This window comes from Lepisosteus oculatus, chromosome 4 (genome assembly GCF_040954835.1).
Source record: "Lepisosteus oculatus isolate fLepOcu1 chromosome 4, fLepOcu1.hap2, whole genome shotgun sequence".
NCBI lineage: Eukaryota > Metazoa > Chordata > Actinopteri > Semionotiformes > Lepisosteidae > Lepisosteus > Lepisosteus oculatus.
Window position 1 is genome coordinate 36,244,856 of NC_090699.1, and position 21,091 is coordinate 36,265,946.

General features: G+C 38.5%; 1 protein-coding gene across 3 annotated transcripts; it reads right to left on the bottom strand.

The window, feature by feature from the left end:
- Nucleotides 1-65: 65 nt before the first annotated feature.
- On the bottom strand, nt 66-20,782 carry LOC102689927 (RING finger protein 122). Of its 3 annotated transcripts, none has more exons than XM_069189176.1 (6): nt 20,553-20,782; nt 7,905-8,061; nt 3,590-3,632; nt 2,204-2,245; nt 1,260-1,342; nt 66-661 (listed from the first exon to the last, which is right to left on the bottom strand). In XM_069189176.1, the coding sequence occupies exons 2-6, from the start codon at nt 8,012-8,014 to the stop codon at nt 544-546; spliced, it is 396 nt and encodes a 131-aa protein (XP_069045277.1). In that variant the 5' UTR covers nt 8,015-8,061; nt 20,553-20,782; the 3' UTR covers nt 66-543. The 3 variants fall into 3 exon arrangements, with proteins under 3 accessions (XP_069045277.1, XP_069045276.1, XP_006630818.2); XM_069189175.1 differs by having other exon boundaries at nt 19,503-20,782; XM_006630755.3 differs by lacking the exon at nt 20,553-20,782 and adding an exon at nt 15,733-15,838.
- Nucleotides 20,783-21,091: the final 309 nt, after the last annotated feature.

The following is a 21,091-nucleotide window of genomic DNA, read 5'->3' on the forward strand; positions in this document are numbered from 1 at the left end:
GGGAAGCTATGGAATCTGAATTGTCCTGAGTGCTGAATTTGGCTCGCAACAAAAGAAGCAAGTGGTTTGTACCACCAAAACATTGATACACTTTATTTCAAATCAAATAACAATAGAAAATAACTAGAAACGATAAACGTGAAGTCTATTGATGCAGGCTTCTAAAAAGCAGTTGTTTCATCTTGCCTCAGTCACTGTTTGTGGCTCTTGGCAGTACCATCCTGGACTGAAAGGGGTTTCCCAGTCCAAGTCTTTCTCCAGGGTCTGCAGGGGAAGAGCCACAGACCTGTGTCCCTGGGCTGCCTCATGTGATGAGCTTCTGGGTCTAAGCAGGGATATTTCAATATTATTTTTAAAAGATTTCTTTCAGTGCTGAGGATCAGAAATAGTAGTAGTACTTCGTCTGGTGTCAAAGTCATTTGTGGGGAGACGCTGGAGAGGCAATAAGTGGGGTGTGCCCTCTTCCTGCAGTCTGCAGTAAGTCCTCCAGTGGGAACAGCCCTTTCCAGTTCTCATGATGTCTACCAGGCAGATGCCCTCCCATCACACCTCCTGTGGGTTCTGTGCCACCTCCACCCCTTGGCGCACATCTGCCAGCCGACAGATTGGCTTGTTGCACATGGGACAGACACTGCGGATTTCCAGCCACTTCACCAGGCACCTAGTCACAGGGCAGGAGACAAAAGATGGTCAGAGTCCTCCAGAGGAATGAGCATCTCTAGTGAGACACCTGGAATCTTTCAGACGAAGATGATGCACTGACAGTAGAAAATAGTAGAAGATTCTAAGAATTTGAACATGTATATATCCAAAAATGTTCTGCTCTCATTGTTTTCCTTCTGTTGTGAAAAATAACCCATTTGTTATATGGCACTAAATACGTTCTGTGAGGCCTCAAAACCTAAATTTACATCAATGAACAAACTCTTAACTAAAAAAATGTTTACCTCAAATTTTAGCTTATTTTGTTCTTTTTCTTTTGGAGCCATAGTTAGAAATGATGTGGTTTTTTTTTAAACTTGTGAATGGCCAAAAAGTTCAACACTTGCAAATAACATTCTTCAAGTTGAAGTGCACACAGAGGATTGAATTGGCCAAGTTTGTCTGTATATTATGCATCATTGGGGAAAAACAGATACTAACAGTCAACTGTTTTCCAAAACGTGACTCTGATGCCTTTTCCATCTTTTCCTTGAGGAAATTATGTGTACCATGCCTAATGACACAGAAAGAGAGGCTGAGAATGCGGGAGGACTCACTTCTTGTGAAATGCATGCGAACAAGGACAGACCCCAAGCTCGTCCCTGGCTCTGAACTCTTCCAGGCACACTGCGCACATCTGCTGCAAGAACGGACAGGTCCTCCATGAGCTGCGGTGGTGTTTTTACATTGGAGAAGCTGGCTGCTCACCAGTTAACCAAGGCCCTTCAAGCTAGGGCTTTTCAGCCAGGTGGTACTTTCACTCATAAAGCATCATCGTAATAGTAGTTTAACAGGAGCCAATATGAAAACCATCTGAATCTTATGATAAGGGTGTCCCTAGAACTACTATAGAAGTGACGTTTCCAAAATCCCAAAAGTACCAGGTTCGATGGGTAAGTTGGACATTTAAAGGGGCCAGACCTTAAATGAAGAAGGGTATTACTTCAGAAAATATCTAAAAACCAAACTGAGTTTGAAGCTCAATTTTTGTTTCCATTTATACTGTATTTGGAGCACTTTCTCTTTGTGTAAACATCTACAAGGAATAAAAAGTCAATCAACATGTACTGTACTAAGAAAAAGGAGACAATGGATCTTTTTGTCACAATTCTACCTCTCTTTACTAATGGGCCTTTTTGGTGTTCTTTGGAACCATGCTTGCAGAGATCACTGTGGTTATGTAACTCATTTTATGAATTCTAAAATGAGTCCAGCTTTGGCCATTCCACTGGCCAGACTGGTACTGTTGCACTTTAGCATGTATGAAATGTATAGTTACGACTTACTAATGATGTATAATGGATTTTGGCTTGACCTTGACATACATTTCTTTCCAGGTGCACTATCATTTATAGCAATCAATTGTAGCTCATGAAAAATGGCATCATTTAGACAGAGCAATTAGAAATAAAGAACTGGCATTTATATCGCTGTGTGAAATTAATATTAGATCTAATGTAAACAAATATTATTATTATTAATCTGCCCCAGGGTAACTTACTCCAAGAAGGCTGAGTTTCTTTCCTGCCCCCTTCAGAACCACCTGTAAACAAGAAAATACATGGAAAATGTCAAATGACCAGGTGTACAAAGAAACAAAAGTTAAATTGCCCTTTTGTACTTTTTTTAGTTCAAGGTTTTTGCACATTGAAGCTTAACATACTTAAATCCCCGTCACAGCTAAGATAAATTTCCACATTTAATATCTTAGGCATTAAATATTTTATTTCTTAATGTTTTAAGCAACCAAAGGGAGGACTTCATCTGAATTGTTTTTATGAAAGCTAAACTGAGATGACAGTGAAAGTCTTTTCCCAAGATGATAATCTTATTTCTCTTCTTTGACACCTTTTTCAGCGCAGGAGTTAAAATGAATGTTACTTGGTTGATGTACATCTTGGTATGAAGCACTAGTGAGATGATGCAGTATAGCTAAGGGCCAAATGTTTGTAATTACAGTGATATTCAGAAGTGTTTAGACACTGGTAGGAAAAAAACGTTGAGCATTTATATTTTAACATAAGCCACCACTTTTTTAAATGTGAAACACATCACCAGGGCCTACAAATGTGACATCTTAAACTGGATGAGCTGGGCTCATACAACTGCATGTGAGACAAGTTGAAATGGAAATGAGTCAGGTATTGGTCTTTACTGCAGGGTTAGTCAATATAGCTTATCCAGTCCACATAAATATAGAATTTAAAACAACCAGCTCCTTAGTTATTTAATTATGTCAATGTAAATTGGAGGATTATTATAGCAGTTGAAGATTTGGTTGCATCAAATTTGTGCAGGGTTTGCAGGTTCACTGATGCTGTTCAATATGATGAATTTCATTTGCAGGCTTACAATATTTTCTCAGTTATTAAATATGTGACTGCATGTAATATTATGATTTTAGATTGGGCAGTATCCACATAATAACTGTTTCAGAAATATCTATTTATTGATGTTTTTAATTTCAGTGTTACATACAAGGCTCTTTCATGGATATTTCCATGATGTGCAAATGTAACTGTAAATCTCTCTGACAATCAGCTCTGAGATTTGTTTTTTCCAGAAGGCATTCTTTTATCAGAATAGTCAGCATGGAGAACATGAAATGAAGCCAGAATAACAGAGTGTCTCTCCTAACACCCACTTAAGTCTGATGAATAAGAAAATAACTGGAACACGAAGATATGAAATTCTTTCTATGCACAATTCTCATCTGCTGAAGACAATTGTTTCATCATTCAAATTAAGCATATTTATCACACATCACTTGTAAAAACAGAAAAGACAAAACATTCAGCTTCCACTGTATATTTTAAAAGTGGTCACTGAGAAGATTTGCTTTCTGGTTACGGTTGGGGTGTGGGGTATTAAGATGATCACACATTACCTCATTGTATCCATACTGCTCCCTCCTGCCATGCCTTCTTAACCTGCAAAAGAAAAGCACGTCTCTTTAAAGTCACGTTTCTCTGTTAAAGCCGGGCCAGGCTTTAAATACAGATCAGAGCTTTTCATGGCAATGTTGTAGATACAGCCTGATTGCACATTCTCATGTGAAACCTGCAATATCTTATTATGGCATAAGGCAGGGTTTCCCTGTTCAGGTCCTGGAGACCCACAAACATGATGGGCTTTGTTTCCGTGGTGCTGCCATGAGTTACACAATGTAACCTCTAAATTGAACTGGTAATAGGATTAATTTGAGCCATTTAATTGTGTTCAGTTCTTAAACATGTCAGAGGTTGCCTTTTAATTACTTCATACCTCACTTATAATCTCCAGCTTTAAAGCAAGAAAATACAGTATAAGCTTTCAAACGTTCCTACAAAGCATCTTGTTAATGCAATTAAGGAAAGAGCTTGCCTGGAAAAAGCCTGCATGTGTGTAGGTGTCCAGGCCCAGGAATGGGACCTCCTGGCTTAAGGCACCTTCACACTGACAGACCAAAGACTTTATAGGCCTCAGTCACAAAGAGGCCAGTACAAGTATAAATATCACTTAATCGCTGGTAAGACAACATGTTGTTTTTTTTCAGAAAGGTACACCACAAGATAATGGGTGTCTGAATGTAACAATGCCACACATTTAAAAAATATTAGTATATTTTGTACTTAAAATAAACATTCCATGTATTACTGTGCTTTGGGCTCTGGACCTTTCTATTTCCTCTCTCCTTTTATAATGGCGCTGAAGGAATCTGTGTCTGGTCGGAGCTTACAATTAGGCCAACAAGAACTGTTTTACTGTTTTGTGCATTCCCAGATGGCCTATGTTTCTTCAAGGTCTTTTCTTTTGAGAGGAGGTGTAACTCATGTATCCTACACTTGATTCAGCAATATGAAAGGGAACCGAGTCTTAGTTAATTAGGGGTCTTGGTTAATTGCCTGAAGCTGATCTAACTGCCTAACTTTCTGACTTTGTTAACACCTTATGTGGTAACAAACTGCTTCTGTCTGTCTGTATGCTTTTGTATGAAAATTTTGCTCATCTTCAAGAATAAAAGCCTATTGCTGTCCTTAGAAAAGTGAGTGAGAGACGAGGTTAACCTGTTGACTTTGTCTGTCCTCCTTTCTTAATTGCAATAAAGAAATCTCCAGCTTGATTTACCAGGGTCCTGTGATTTACTGAGAAAAGGGTCTAACAGTGCCTTTCTCCTGCATGCAGGGACTGCCAGTGGCGAATAGATACTGTCTCCATATTCTCAAGAGCACACATGTGCACTCTCTACCAGGCATCTCTGTGACAGGCCTCTTCGTACACAGATGCATGACTCAGATCACAGACCTGATCTCCACTACCTCTACAGTCCTCCAGGTCCTTATTGAGGCAAAATCACCTGTCACACTAAACATCGTCCTGGCAGTAATATCAGCTTTCTACGACAGAATCACAGTGACACAGTAGGCTCACATCACCTGGCCTCTAATGTCTTCTTTAGTCACTAAACCGACTACTGTGTCAGTTTATCTCATCTATGGTCCTCCAGACTGCTTTTCCACTAGCCATCAGTAGGAGAGCTCTTCCTCTGTCATAGGTTTTACTGTCACCTCTTTACTTTCCACCAGTATGTGCTCCAGCTCAACCCTGGATATCTTCATCTGACACACAGCACCACTTCAGTTCTATGGTTCCCTCTTAATTATCCTCAGAGGTAAAAAGCCAGGATCAGTAATCTCTTAATAGGGCGTGGCACCCTGGATCACATATACCATTCAGCTGGCTAACAAGGCACTGTGTCTCTCTCCTCAAGGAACCCTCCTGGCACATTTCAGTAGAGTCCTGTCCATCTTCTGTGTTCTATATGGCTCCATATGGAAACTACATAGACACCTATGTTCATTTTCACCAGATTCTATTATCTTGGTTGTGCTAAATACAACTTGCTCCTCTTTTAGGAGTCCTAAGAGTGACCAGCACCTACTGTATGTGTCTCTTCCAGCTCATCATTATTGCAGCCATTTGCCTATTCTTTGCTGCTTGACTGCTTCATCCCCATTGGTGATGACTACATCTTGTATTAAAGGGGAACAGTGAGTTGTCAGCCTTTTCAGGTCCCTCTCTGCCTGTCTTCCTGCTTTCTGCAAAACTGCTGCAAGCAGCCTCTGCCATCTAAGTATCAGGAGAAAAGATAAATCCCTTGTGATTATGTGGTTGGGTCCCCACTGGGCTTATTTGCTGCAAGGGAGCATTTTAGCAAATGGTTTTCACAGTTGTTGTTGTTTAATTGCAAATGAGGTTGTGTGGGTGCTGTGGAAATGTTTGTAGAACTAAGAGTGATTGAATATAAGAGCACCTCTTAAAACAATTTCTGATTATAGCCTTTTAGGGCACTATTGGTTGTGTAGAACAGTCCACACAAAGCAGTATGAAATAGTGATTCCTTTCTTTACTTGGCTCTCAGTTGATTGGCAGGGCACTGAAGGGTGTACATAGGTAAAATGTGTTTCCCTTCAATAATAATAATAATAATAATAATAATAATAATGAGGATGAGGATGAGGATGAGGATGATGATGATGATGATGATGATGATAATGTAGTAAAGTAAAATGCATGCTGTTCAGAAACAATTACAAAACGTGTGGTTTATAATTTATTTTAAAAGTTCACCATTCTGAGTCAAAAATCAGATTCACCCAGAAAGCATTAAAGCTTTTTCCTCCATCCTCTTAAGAAGGACGCAGCGCTCTTACGTGCTGGGGCATTCTGGATAAGAGGGACAAGACAACTAAACAAGATAAGAAGTGGAACAGGGAGCATAATATGTTTGTTGAAGATGCTTAGTTTATGTTTGTAGGAGGCTGCCGTAATTTGTAGCTTATTAGGTAAAGAAACCTCGTTTCAAGAGTGTTCTCTGAGGCCGTGTCCTGACTCCTGGCTCTTATTATGAAGTGACTCAAGTACGACAGCTTATCCGCAAATCTTCGGACTCGCAGGCTGTTTTATTGCAAATTCTGCTTTTAATGCAATTCTTTAGTGATATTGAAAACGCATTTAAGAGGTTCCGTCGTTTGCCAGAAGCTACCGTGGGTACATCAACATCAACAGAATACTGTGGAATAAATTGTATTTAGAACCAAATAAAAAATAGAAGACAGTATTTGTTCTAGCGGAACGTTGCATGCATTTCATAATACAACCTTTCACAAAGCTTATATTTAGTATACATTTATTACATACCATCGAATATATTCTTGTTCAATCGCTTATTCGATAGTATATAAAAATGCAAATAGACTTAAAGAGACGATATCTCGTTATGAAAATTTTCCGAAAGTCATCTGCAGGTAATAAACCATTGTAGTTCTTCATTAATTTGAGTATTAAGCGAAATAGGTAAAGTTCTTCAAATGGACTTTGTTTATGTCCAGTATACTGGAAATCTGGTGATTATACAAAAGATTGGCTGGTAGGAATAGCATGGAATTGAAATGTTGAAATGTTGCTCTTTACAGTCCAAACTTTTGAAACAGAAACTTATAATATGAATTGTATTTCAATATAAAGTATGAAAGGGAATTGCAATTCGACTTTTATCAGGAAATAAGACCAGTCTTTTTAATCATTTGAGAATGGACAGAATCAAGGAACCTCATACAGTTTTAAAGAATGAATATACCGTGTAGGTTCATGTGAAATATAGGGCTTCACTGTACCTACTGTGCTGCAGGATACTGTGAGGATCTGTACTGTACTGTATAATAATGACATGTCTGCACAAGTAATTCTTTTATAGCAGTATTTGGCACAGCCACGGGATGGTCATGCTCACGGAGCGGGCAGGGCTGAGATCAAATGAGCCTGACACGAACAGCAGCTTTCAGAGACACTTCGCTACGCCTCTTTTCACACACACACATGCAAACAGGCAAATTCTTGAATCGAAACACTGTTTCAAGGCCTTTGTTTGGTCTGATATTACTTAGCCAATTATTTGAATAAATGAGCACCATTTCATTGCACTAGGACTGGAAGGGTCCTCAGGATTTATTGTGGACTTAAAACCAAATCATTAAAAAAAAACAGATACAGTAGGTTACACCTAGCCTGAACTAATGCCTTAAAAAAACTGAGCAATGAAAATGTTGCTGGTGACCAGGGTTTTATAGCAGATTGGATAACGTTTCTGTAGCGTAGAATATCACAGTTGCTGTTCGACCTGTCACCCATTTGAAGTTCTCTGCCTGTTCGTTATGCATTACCTGAAAAGGTAGCAGCAGAATATCATGCTCAGCATGAAAATGAAGAGGCCGATGCCCAGAATGATGACGTACACATTGAGTGGAAGGTCATAGATTTCCGCCGAAGACATCTTACAGTGCTCGTCAGAATTCTGGAATCCCAGGCCGCACACACATCCTGTGGGGACACAAGCATGGCACATGATTTCATACGCATTTCAGCCAGCTCCTTGTCTCTGATGAAGCTTACAAAGATAACTGAATAAAAGGTTTATTTTTAAAATGTACCAAATGTTCTCAAACACTTGCATGCCAAGTCTTTGCGAACAAATATTTCTAAGTTCATGTTTTCCACTTTTTTCTTGTCAGATTTGAAAGGCAAACCCTTGTTTCTCAAGGAAAGACTCGTTTTTATGTTCTTCCAGAAGTACTGTATGTGGATATCTGCAAAGATACAGACCCCAATGAATACACAAAACACTGTAACAAGGCTAATGAAGAACATCATCTAGAAATTTAATCTCAAATGAGATTGTCTCTATGTGAAACTACAGTCTTTCTGTGTTTCAGTTTCAGTGCAATACATGTATCCCAGTCATGTGTGGATTGCCTCTGAAAATCCACAGCAAGTCACCTTTTATGGTACTAGTCAACAAAAGAGATCAGATTTTTTTTACAATAAAACTGTTTCTGTATTACCAATTTTCATCCTAGTGATTACTGGATTACTGTGATTACTGTAATTTTGGAGTCTCCCCCATGCAATGAAAAACCTGCAAAAATTCCGAGACATTTTCAGGATTAGATGTACATTATTATTATTTTGTGGTTTGTCTAGTCAGGTAGGTTTGATATAGTCACAGGTTGTTTTTAATGAGTCTCATTGTCATGGTTTTTGTCGTTTTTGAATGGCAATATGCTAATGTAGGACCTTAGAAAACGTAAATCCTCACTAAGCGGGTGGTGCCTTTTGACTCCCAAGTTTAACGAAACATAGAAATCAAATTATTCAGTTGCTTGCTTCTTTCAGGCTCCTTCTGCATTTATGACACATTCTTTGTTCTCATTAACTCCTTTTCCTACCTTTTAAATGTCGTTCAAACAAAGCACACCAGCTTGCCTGCACTAGGAGAATGGCAGCTGATATTTCTATGGTACTCTTCCTATTGACTAATGAGCTCTGTAGGCAATTCTATAAGCCACAGATGTATCCACAATTACATACTGTCTATAGTCAGATTTGGTGAGAAATCCACATAGCCATACAGTTTTTCTGTAGTTTATTAAACCCTGTTGTAACATGTTTATTTGTACTTGCAAGGAAAAGGCCCTCTTTAAAAGACATATTGATTGAAAAAGGTTTACTCTCCTACCTTAATGCCATTGCAGCTTTGATACTCATTAAAGAGATTTGCATAACATTCCATTGAAAATAAAGCACCATCTAAAATACAGTGTCCCTTGTGACTGTGCTGGAAGAGGAAACATTTCCCTATAATTATCTACCACTACCACTTCAAGCACCTATCTAATCTTCTAAAGACTTTTCCTTCTATGTTCTATGAGGCTTAGTCTGAGATCTGATCAGACATCAAGATGGCATCGGGCTTTAGCATTAACCTTTTGTGTTGAATAGGAACAGGATCAGTATAGTGAGGTGTTTTAGGCAGAATTGAAATATAGTGCCTAAATAAAGAGGTGCTTATTGATTCTCTTATGATCAAACTTAGAATTTAGAGTTCTTAAATTCTTAAAAAACGTAAAAACTTAGAATTAATTAATATTTGTGTTTTACATGCATCATTGTGCTATCTTGTTATTCTACAGTACATGGATTTGTCAGGCACTGTAACACAATGTAAAATTGTTCTTACAGAATATGAAGGTCTTCATGCCAAATTACCAAACATAAGTAATTACAAATGAAATACAACTTCATGTCACTATGCAAAAGCAAATTCGAAAAGAAAAGCTCAAAATCACATTCAGAAAGAAAGGTTTTCAGTTTAGTTCAAAAGGAATTGAGAATTTCTTAATTTCTGACGTGGGCTGGGAAGGATTTCCCAAAAACATTGGACAGCTAAAGGCTCTGAGTTTTTGTAGAGCCAGTAAATCTACTGAACATTTTAAGGTCTCAGTTATTGAGCTGTTACGTATGGACTGAGATATTCCTGAAGGCAGGAGAGCCCTGACCCATGGAGGACTTCATTTCCTGTTATGTCAATTAAAAAAGTCCTAGTCATATTCAGCCAGTGTAAAGACTTCCACACTGGAGTAATGAGATTAGACAGGCAGCTGCATATCACTAACATACTGTAGTAGAGGCATTCTGAACAAGCTGAAGCCTACTGAGCCTGTCAGGCCAGGCAGCAAATAAAGAGTTAAATAACCAGCATCTCTGCATCCTTCCTGTTCAGGCATGTTATGATCACAGTCATTTTTCTGAGATGATAAAAATCTCTTCCAGACACAGAACTAAGATGTAAATCAAATGAAAATTCTTGGTCAAGAATGATGCTCAAATTCTTATCACATGGCGACAGTAGATTAGAGCTTGTGGTAATTTCGGAGTTTAGGGCCAATAAAAAATAAGGCATTAATTTCAATCAACTTTCTTTGATTTAAATAAAAATACTGTGAGGACAGATGCAAGTCATGTTGGATTGATATAGAAAAGATACATAGATATAAGTTAATTAGCCTAAAAGTGAAAGCCATCCTGGTGATATTACTGAGAGCTAGGACGTACAAACTCAATAGCTAATATCCCAACATAAAAAAAAACTTTGGAAAGACAGATCCTATATCTACTAGGTAATGTAGACTGTTGATCTAAAAAAAGCTTTTTAACAATTTTGCTCACTTGACAACAACCAGTAGTGGAATGGAAGGTTTCAGGGGTTTTTAATTTTTAGGTTTCTTATTTCAGTGTTGATGACATGTTTTCTCACCAGCGATGTGTCTGTCTCTCTTTTATATTGTATCTTTTAGGACCATTCCACCACATCACAAATCTCTAAGATGCAACTCCTGAGGTGCCAGAAGCAAGGTTTTTTGAGAGTGGCTTTGTCCTTAGATGCCACGGCATTATATAATATTGCTTTGTGGCCAGAGGTTAGTTTGTTTGCCAGTCTGACGTCTGATTCATTTTTAATGCATTACTAATTCAGGTTAGCTTTCAAAGCATTTATGTCATAGACTTTCAGTGCCTCTTCCTTTCATTAAATATGTCAAAGTGAATACATTTCTAGGATGGGAAATGTTTTGTTTTTTTCTCTTGGGAGCCCAATAAAACATCACTTAAGACTGCATGTTAATGTTCCCTCCCTATTTTGTTTGCCAGTGTAGTGTTAAAATGGCCTGTGTTACACACCAGAGAAATTAGTCTTACTATAAAGTTGGGTCACTACTGAGTCAGTTTCACCAGCTGCCGGGAATCTATGCATAGATGCTGGCATCTATGAACCTAACATCAATAGGTGGTACAGAAAAAAATATCAAATAAAGAGATATTTTTAATTTTTAAATTTAATACTAAAAATAAAAATAAGGGACCATTCCCCAAATAATTGTTTTAAATACCGTGCCTGTTGATATCTGATGTTTAACCAGAACATTTTAATTAGGTTAATTATTTTCAAGTTTGCTACTGTTATAATAGACTAAACATATAATAATTTGAAAATATTTATATACTATATATATATTTGAAAATATTCATAAATAATCCTTTGGCAAATCCTTATGTCATGTGATGAAAATGAACATGCTGCTGATTTTCAGGTGTTGATTACAGAGTGAAAAAATCAATGATTGTTGACGACATCTGAAAGGAACTCCTGCTTAGTTCTTATAATGAATTTATTTGTTCAATATTTTTCGTCCATGGTGAATGCTTGTGTGTTCACAATTTTAATGATACATTTGCTACTGTAATAGGTCATAAAGCAGCCCAGTGGCGCAGTGGTTAGCATTGCTACCTTTCTATGCTGGGGCCCTGGGTTCAGTTCTGGACCTGGTCTGCTATCTGTGTGGAGTTTGTGTGTTCTGCCTGTGTTCATTTGGGTTTTCTCTGAGTGCTGTGGTTTCCTCCCATAGTCCAAAGACATCATGGTAGGTTAATTGGTATGTGGGAAAATTGACCCTGGTGTGAATGTCTGACTGTCTGAAATTGGATTGGTATCCTGTCCAGGGTGTATCCTGCCTTATGCCTGTTGCATGCTGGGTTAGGTGACCCTGAATTGGAAGAAGCAGTTAGAAATGGATAGATACGTAACCTATATTTCTGTCTTCTATTGCATGTAAGATATTATAGAAACAATCAATATAACTAATCTAGAGAATCTTCTGTAAGGCTTGATACAAGAGAATTCTTTGGGATAGTCTACATGGATTTAGAAAAAGGAAGGTCTTGTTCTTCTGTTGTTGTTGAACAACATTCAACAACGTTGTGTTCAGAATGTTTTGAACAGGCAGGTTACATCAATAATGGGTTTAGACAGAGCATATGATATGGAGAGAGATTAATTCTCAAATTGCATACATTACTTATTATTAATTATTAATTAAAAATAGAGAGCACATATTAAAGGTGAGATCTCCAACTGGCATATTTTAATTAGAGGACCCACAGGGATCTATATTAGGACCACTGTGCTCTTCCTAATTTACAATGCCTTGCAAAAAATTCTGACCCTTGCACAATCTGTTTTCACATTTTGTAGCAATTAATATATGTTTTATAAATATCCTACTCCACATGTTCAAAGGGGAAAAAAAGAAGGAAATGGGTAATTAAATGAAAGAAAAATGGAAATATCAAGATTCCATAAGATTCAAACACTTTTCTGTGGCAAACCTAAATTAATTAAGATTTAAGTATTGTGTGACTTAATCAACAAGTCACACAATTACTTCTGTGGCCTTTGCCTGTATGTGCTCATTCTCGTCAATACGATTACAGACTAAATACACTATGTAATGTCCCTCAGTCAGGTACTGAATTTCAAACAAAAATTCCACCACAGAGACCAAGGAGTTTCCAAAATAACTCAGGGATAAAACTGTATAAAAACCAGTAAGAATGGTCTAAAACATTTCAAAGACCTACAACATCTCTTTGAGCATGATGAAGCAGATCATCAAGAACACACTGCCTAAATCAGGTTGTCCCACCAAACTGAAAGAGTTACAGAGTTACAGAGTTCAATGGCTCAGTTGTCTCCATGGGACAACAATATCCCAGTCAAAGGCATAACGTTTCAAAGGGGGCTTGCATAGAACAGGATAAAAATACATCTCGAATTCCACATTGAACAACACAGTGCCTGATACTGAAAACATGTGGCAAAAGCTTTTATAGTAGTTCAGGTGGGTAGCTGCGTCAGCATGTGTACTCTGCAAAGGAACAAGAAATTGGTTTATTCCATGCTGAAAAGAGAAGAGAGAAAAAACAACATTTCGGCTTTGAAGCCTTTCTCACACCTGAAGAAGACATCACAGTCGAAACGTTGTGTTGTCTCTCTTCTCCTTTCGGCATGGAATAAATCTATTACTTATTCTTTAAAAGGTTTTATAGTCTGACAGGAAAAATATGGAGCTTTTTGGACTAAATGCAAAGTGTTCTGTCTGATGCAAACTGAGGGACTGAGAAGCTTGTCAAGACCTGTGATAACATAGATGGGGAAAAGTACTGGCAAATCCCAGAGTAAAATTTGCTTCAGTCCTAAAACTTAGAGAAAGGTTCATTTTTCAGCAGGACAAAGCACAAGGCCAAAGAAACACTAGAGAGGCTTAAGAATTAGAAGGGTCCTGACTCTCATTCTATTGAGAATCTGTGGATAGAGTTGAAAACTCTTGAGAATGTGAGAGAGCTTGAGCAAATCTGTCAAGAAGAATGGTCACAAATTGAACCGATTTGGAATACACTAAGTTGGCAAACCTATAAAGACTTGTGGCTGCAATCACTGCCAAGGGTGTTCCCACCAAATATTGAGTTCTCTCCCCTGGATACTTCTGCATTCTACTGTACACATTTCTGTTTGTTTTTCTTTAGTTTTGCTGACATTTACTGCAACTTATCTTACGTTTAGAAGTCTTCCGTTTTACCATCCAGGTTTGGAATAAAAAATCAAGTTTAAAAATGATTGTATCATAATTTGACAAAATAGAAGATCATAGGAAGGGTCTGAATATTTTTGCAAGTCATTGTATGTAATAATTAAGATCTTAGATTCACATTAGGGGATGTTATGTGGAAACATTTAATTTGGAATATTGCAAACAAATTCTCAACACCTCAACACAGTAAAGATATTCCTGCTCTGGAATCAGTCCAGAGAAGAGCGAGTCTTGGACGTCAAAGAAAGTCTAAATAATTTTAGTCTCAGACAGCAAGGGGACCTGGCAAATAGAGAACCTAAGACAAGTCCATTTAACACTGCAAACAGGATGCATTTCTTTGCAGAAAGTGTGAAAGGAGTCTGGAATTAGTTATCCTGCCATGTTGTTGAAGACAGTTTCCTGGCTTCTTTCAAGGAAATGGCTGGTTGAGAAACTTGAATCATCTAGGTACTGAAAATCAAATGAGCTATCTGAATGGTCTTCACTCATTTGCAAACTCCTCTTCTGTGTTTTGCTTTTGCATTTTAAGTTATACTGTGCACTCATTTCTGCATGTGTGCATTATGAGGACTGTGAGAATAATTTAGTTATTTCTAATTCAATTTTCCAGCAAACAGGGCAATGGCCACTGACTATCACTGCCATTACAGTTCTGATTTAATAAGTATGGACACAAAACATTTAAAGTAATGAGATTCCTTTGGACAAGGAAAGGCAAGGTTGAAAACAACATATCTTTTCTATCCATCACAGTTTTATCTTATTTGGCTGTAAGACAAAAGCTTAGAGTCTACAAAGAGGGTTAGATCACTGTCTTTTTAACTGACTGGTGGACTATTTGAATAGCCACCATTCTTGTATTTGTTTCCCAAGGCAACCTAAACACTGTTATTTTAGAAAGCTTTTTATTGATTGTACAGTATTTTAGTAATGACCAAACTGATAGAGTAACACTGAGCGACATTGAAAACCTATTCAATTGAATTGCAGTCAGTTGCAGTTGAACTGCAGTCTCAAATGTGTGTTTTCCTTCGGTTGAAGTGCTTTGACAAAAAAAATTCAAAGTCAGCAATTTTTTAATATCCATCTGTATCTGAAATCCATATCCAAAAATGTCTCTGTAGAGTTTTCAGTCCTAATGTTTTTCTCCTTTTCCTTGAATGATATTGAGGCTTCCTGTGAGGTCCATGTATGTTTACTGTACATATACTGTAGTCTGTCACAGTCAACTGCTAGCTAGCGATTAGTCTATGTTTTAATAATTTAATAATTTAATTTAAACTTTCCAAACACTGTTAATAAACATACCTTATGTGTTTGTGGTAATACCGTGGTTTTATTGTGTTCTTCAGGCTACCAGTCTGTATAGCTATGCTCACCCTGGAGAATATTTTATGTTTTAAATGCGACATATTCATAGATATGCCTCAGATGAAAGTGCTCTTTCAGAGGATATAATACTTTTGTCCATGATATTTTCTGATTAGGACTATAAAATTAAGTCCTCTCCAGGACAGTGACACTTCACTTCCACATTGTGCAGGATCACATTCTGAAAGTCCTACAGTGGTATTTGTCAAGTCACTAACGCATAAACACCTAATTATTTTTTTCCACCATATATCTTCTTCCAGGCTATACATTACATAGTTTTTCTCCCTCATTCCTGCCCACAGATGTACTATGACTACATCTTTTGAGATAGAAAAATCCACTTCTATCTTACCTGACAGGCACCTACGCCTGCCCGACATCACAGGTAACCCAGGTGAGCCAAGAGATGGAACATGACTGCCGCTGAGGTTGTGGGGTCTGAGGAGCAAAGTCAGGCCATCTCTGGGCCAGGCAGGCTGGGCGGCATTCAGAGCGTCCCTGCTGTCAGTGACCGCTGTGATCAGATGACCTGCCAGTCAGGATCAATGGGAACTGGGAAGAATAGGCTGCCAAAGTCTGGCCCTCGTTCTTTCATTGTTAGGGAAACAATGATCTGTTCTGCACAGCGACATCATGTGCCCTCCACCCTGTCTGTGTGCATGGCTGCATTTACAGTTTCCCTGCTATAGGGTCTCCAATTCTGGGAGCTTCATAAAATGTCAAGAGAACTCCACAAGGTCCTTTTATTTGCCCACATCTTTTCCAGCAGCAGATAGATATAGACAGTTGCTTATTATCCTGCTTGATTTCGGCTAGCAGTGACATGCAACTACCATCCAAGTTGTCCATCTGTGTGAAGCAACGGTCATCTACAGTTTTTATGTGTGGTATTGTAATAGACCTATGCAGCAGTAGACATATGATGGAAAGATTCTATACCAGACATCCCGGAAGTCAGTGTCTCCTCCCTGACTCCCACAGGTGACACCCCTGGTCTGAAAAATCATCAGTGGATTATTTAATTATATAATATGACCTTGAGCTATCTGAGAATCTGCTCAAATCTGCTAAACAAGCCGCATCTCTGTACAAGGAAAGTTTGCAAAGAAAGTGGGATTATTCAACTGGACTGGTGAGCTGTAGTATCTATAGTGTATCGCATATATATTATAGTATGTATCAGCAAATTACTTAATTATATAGTTGTCATTTTTTTCAAGGGGGGGATCCCCCCCTAGTTCGCAAGTTTTCATGGAGGGATCACCCCCCCCTCCCTAAAATCAATTTTTCAAAGTTGGGATGTCTGTTATACTGATTTGTAGTTCACCAAAAACCAAAAAAAAGGACCAAAAACCTTCTGTGGGCAATATGAGTTGACAATTGTCTCTCTAATAGATTTAACTTACCAGTATAGTTTGCAGATAGTTATACTGTACATAGTCACTTATCCTTTCACAGCTGGATACAGGACTATTGCTTTTCTCCTTCTTTCAAGATCTGCAGTAGTGTTTTGTATGTTGACATTTACCATAGTTAACTTCTACCCAAACGCAAGAGTGTGTTGTAGCAGCCGGAGATATTTTCTGAGATGTGTTCACATTTTTTGGGGTGTGTGTATGTCTTTCTGTGCAAACTGTCTGCCTACTGCCATGCTTCCTTTCATTCTCCTTTTTAATTTTTCTCAGACTGCAGCCTGTTTGGGAATTTTAAAGCACAGAAGAGCTGTTGCATTGCTCAGTCTCAATGGTAAACTTCAGCCAATGAGAGCAGTTTTGACTCGGGTCTTTGCTGGTGGTGAAGGGTGTTTTCGAACTGTGAAATAAGTAATACATTTCTGTTTATTTTCACTCCAGTAGTACAGCCATATTACTATTTCAAGAAAGTACTGTATTTTCCCAGATTCTTAGGGCTAATGTGTAATATGATTCACATTATTGAGGTTGTACAGAGTAGAAAATGTATTTCTCAGAAAGACAACAAGGTTTTAGGAGTTAATATATATGTAAGTTTTTTATTTACAAAGCAGTTTTCTTTGCTCAATTAGTAATATAAAGAACATAATCATGGGATAGAGAATGTAGGTCTGAAGGAAGACTCTACTTTTATACAATTAGACCAGACCTGTGAAAAATCTCATATAATGTTTTCCTAGTTGCTTCAGTGTTCACTAGTCTAACCTAAATAACTTCACAAAACGCAGACTCTTATAACTACAGGTTGTCTTCATTCCATGTGAAAAAATGCAGTAGTCCAAAAGAGATTCCTATCAACTGCAATGCTATGATTAAGGCTTCTGATTCTAATTTAAAATGAATGCCAGACTGTAAAGAGCATAAGTCTGCAAAAAGATAAGCTTATTCATAACTAAGAGATAGAAGGACAGGTGGCAACTTGTAATAATTTGGCTAATTAATTAACTTAAGAAATTGTTCATCTGGTTCTTTTAGAGAACATTTGTTGTAGTACTGGAAATGAGATACAGATTGGTTTAAAAAAAGGTTTGGGACACTCCCCAAACTACAGTGTGCTTCATGAATTAAATATGACATTTCTAAAAGACTGGGGCATTCTGAAATATAATGGTGGAGTCGTCTACCCATTTTGCTTTTTATTTTAAAGTCAAGGCTATTCAGATAAAAACAACTAAGAAACAGATGATTGGCTGACTTTTAAGTGTTAATGTTCCCATCAGGTTTCCCATAAATAGTTTACATTTAAAATAACAGTAATTGTGTCCATTATACTGTGAAATGAAAACTTGCAGGAAATAAACCTCCTACAGATGAGATCCCTATCCACTACCCTCCTCTCCTCTCCTCCCCCATCTTAGCATTCAAACCAAACCCTGCAGATGGTCTGATAAGACCCTTCAGAACACACAATCATATGGGCTACAAACCTTCCAAAAAGAGTACAATATATAGATCCAGTAATTCAGTTGTCTCCCTTAACATGGATACCAAAAAGTAATTTTATACCTTATAAAATCTTCAGCAGCTTATAAAAGCAAGGATCGGCCTATGATTTGACTGTTCTAGACACAGTATGTAAATTGTCTTGAAGAATCCCCCAGAAAGTCAGTATAGTGTTATAATGAGTATGAAGCTGCTTTTTTTTATTGCAGGGAATAGAACTAAAATATCTGCTTTTTTATGCACAAATTACATGTGGTTCCTCAGCTTGCACGCTTGCAGCCAGTGAGGAAAAGTACCTTTTTGGCTTTTTACAAAAAATGGGTTTTAAAACTTGTCCTAGCTTGCCAAGTACAGAGACAGGTCTACGAGAGGATGCCTTTTGCTTTGGTTCTGTATCACCTATGTTTGTTTTACCCATCTCAGCTTTGAATAAGAATATTATTCAGGAAGTGAGAAACAAAGGGAGGTCTTTTGAAAGGTCAGTTTAATGAATAAAGCTCAGAGCTCTGGAAATTAATATAACGCATTCAGAAAGCTGTGCCTTTTAGAAGCATAATATTGTAAAACCAAGAGCAAATATTTGATTGTGAGCAATTACCACATGGCTGCACTCCCATCCTCAGTTCCCAGAAGAGTCAGTTCCATTGCCCATACACAAAACAAATAGAGTTGACAGCAGGGCCACTTAAGCCATAACTCCATCTGTTACAGGGGAGGGGTGCATCTGAAATCACTGCTGTTCACTCCTGTCACATTCTGGGCAGGAACCAGGTTTCAGAACATGGGGTGAAAGAGAGAGCTTAAGAGTGCCTAGTCAGTTGGCAGCGATAAATTAAGGAAAATAGACAGTTTTCTTTTTTTTTTCTTGCTTAATTCTTAAAATGCGAAGATCCAATATCACCTACCTATAACACCCCATGCTACATTGAAGGCAATGTCTGACTTCATGCCCTTTTCACCTCCCTGAAACTTATCCACAGATAAGAAAAAATAGAAATAAGTTCAACTGGAGTGGGTTTCCACTTAACTTTACTGTGGCTGTTTATCTGTACTGTGGGGAAGAACCAGATTAGCCTGAGCTGATTCCTGGCCTTTTACCCCCTGAAACATTGAAACCCCTTTGAACAACCTTTAGTGCTGACAGTAAGAAGATAAGACAACCTAGACCGTATGGTCTGCATGGACTAGCTTTTTTATTTTTACTCACCGTTACACCACTGGAATGGGTGCATGAAATCTGATTCACAGGAGCTATGGCAAATTCAGCAAGGCGCTGCAGAGTGAGCTGTCTCCAGGATCACGCTGTGGTGCTGTGGCCGAGCCAGCAGGCCAACCCTGGTCGATCTCCAGGGGAATAGCCAGACTGAGAGACTTGAAGTGAATGCTGGCAGCTCTACAAATACAGCTGTAGTTCTTTGCTGGATGTGTGAATAAATACCAATGTTTATCACACACAAGTATCAATGTATTTTCCAATTCCAGTTAGATCGGTGCCGACACAGGTTTTTGCTTATAAAAGGCCTTCAAAAAATGCAGGACCACCTCTTCTGTTACTGGTTATCCTAACTTTCAAGGACTGAAGAAGCAGCATTCTTCCTGTAACATCTTCACACGGTTTCTTTTCCACAGAGTGCTTGGATTTTGGACGTGCCTGGACTGTCTCCTTATACAGTATACTTTTCTGGTATATTTGCACAGAAACAAACTGCACTCCTGGAGTATTTTTATGTGGGTGTTGCAGAACAGGATTTCAGTTCAAATATCATTTCAGCGACGTATCCTTTTATCCAGATATCAAATAGATTGCAAGTACATTCGCACCATTTGTTTTTAAAGCTAAAAGTCTTCCTGTCCTTAGCTGTGGCGTGGTAGAAACTATTCCAACCACCAGAAATGAAACCACATTAAACACAGGCAGAGCTTCACAGTTTCTCCCTTGAGCTCGCCACTGAATGTAGTCACTTCTTTGTCTTACGCAGAAACATTTTCACAAGCTTCACCCCTCCTCCACTGCCTCCTACTCCCAAATCCTTTTTATTTTCCCCTTTGGATACCTGTTTTCACATGGATCCTCCTTGTTGTCAGAGCCAACTTGCTGCTTCCAAAACAGAAACAAAAGACTGAACTGGCTGCCACGCAGCGGTCTGTATGTCCCTGTGAAAACAGGCATCAAGCTGTGACAGCAATTGTGCTATGTTTTGCTGGTGACTGCCGTCTGCTTCTGCTTATTCTGAAAAGACTGATAAGGTGCACCAACCTCCAGCAGTGAACGCCCAGCTAGATTCCCAGTCCTCAGCCCAGGTTCCTCATAACTGAGCCGATGTGACTGCTCCTGTTCAGTTTGTAAACAGATCCTTGCTCATGTGATTTGCCGTCTGCATCACAGCCCGGTGCTCCCCCCCTTCCTCTCTCTCTCCCTCTCCCTCCCCTTCCAGCTGTAAACTATTAAGGACTGACAGCAGGCAGGCAATCCAGGCAGGCCAGGCCTTGCCGAATGGAATATGCGAATGACTGTGTGTTGAGAGGGATGGGAGGTCTATCACATGTGTGTTGCAGCACTGACAAACAAAACAAAGAAAGGGAGAGAGACAGAGAGAGAGAGAGGAAGGTTAGTGCTTATCAGGGCCAACAAATAGCACCCTTTTGAAACACTGGGCGTAAGCCAATGAGTGGTTTTGTAAGCTGATGGCTGTTGATTTTTTCGACCTGATTATTATCATTTTTTTAAAAAAAAGGACATATATGCGTTCTTATTATAATGGTGAATAAAGACAAGGCCGGGCAAACACTGCTGGG

Excerpts from the sequence above, each read along its gene's own strand:
- LOC102689927 (XM_006630755.3), bottom strand. The coding sequence starts at position 15,760 with ATGTCGGGCAGGCGTAGGTGCCTGTCAG. Across the intron at positions 8,062-15,732 it reads CAGGCGTAGGTGCCTGTCAG|GATGTGTGTGCGGCCTGGGA; the intron begins GTAAGATAGAAG and ends GTGTCCCCACAG. Across the intron at positions 2,246-3,589 it reads AGCAGTATGGATACAATGAG|GTGGTTCTGAAGGGGGCAGG; the intron begins GTAATGTGTGAT and ends TCTTGTTTACAG.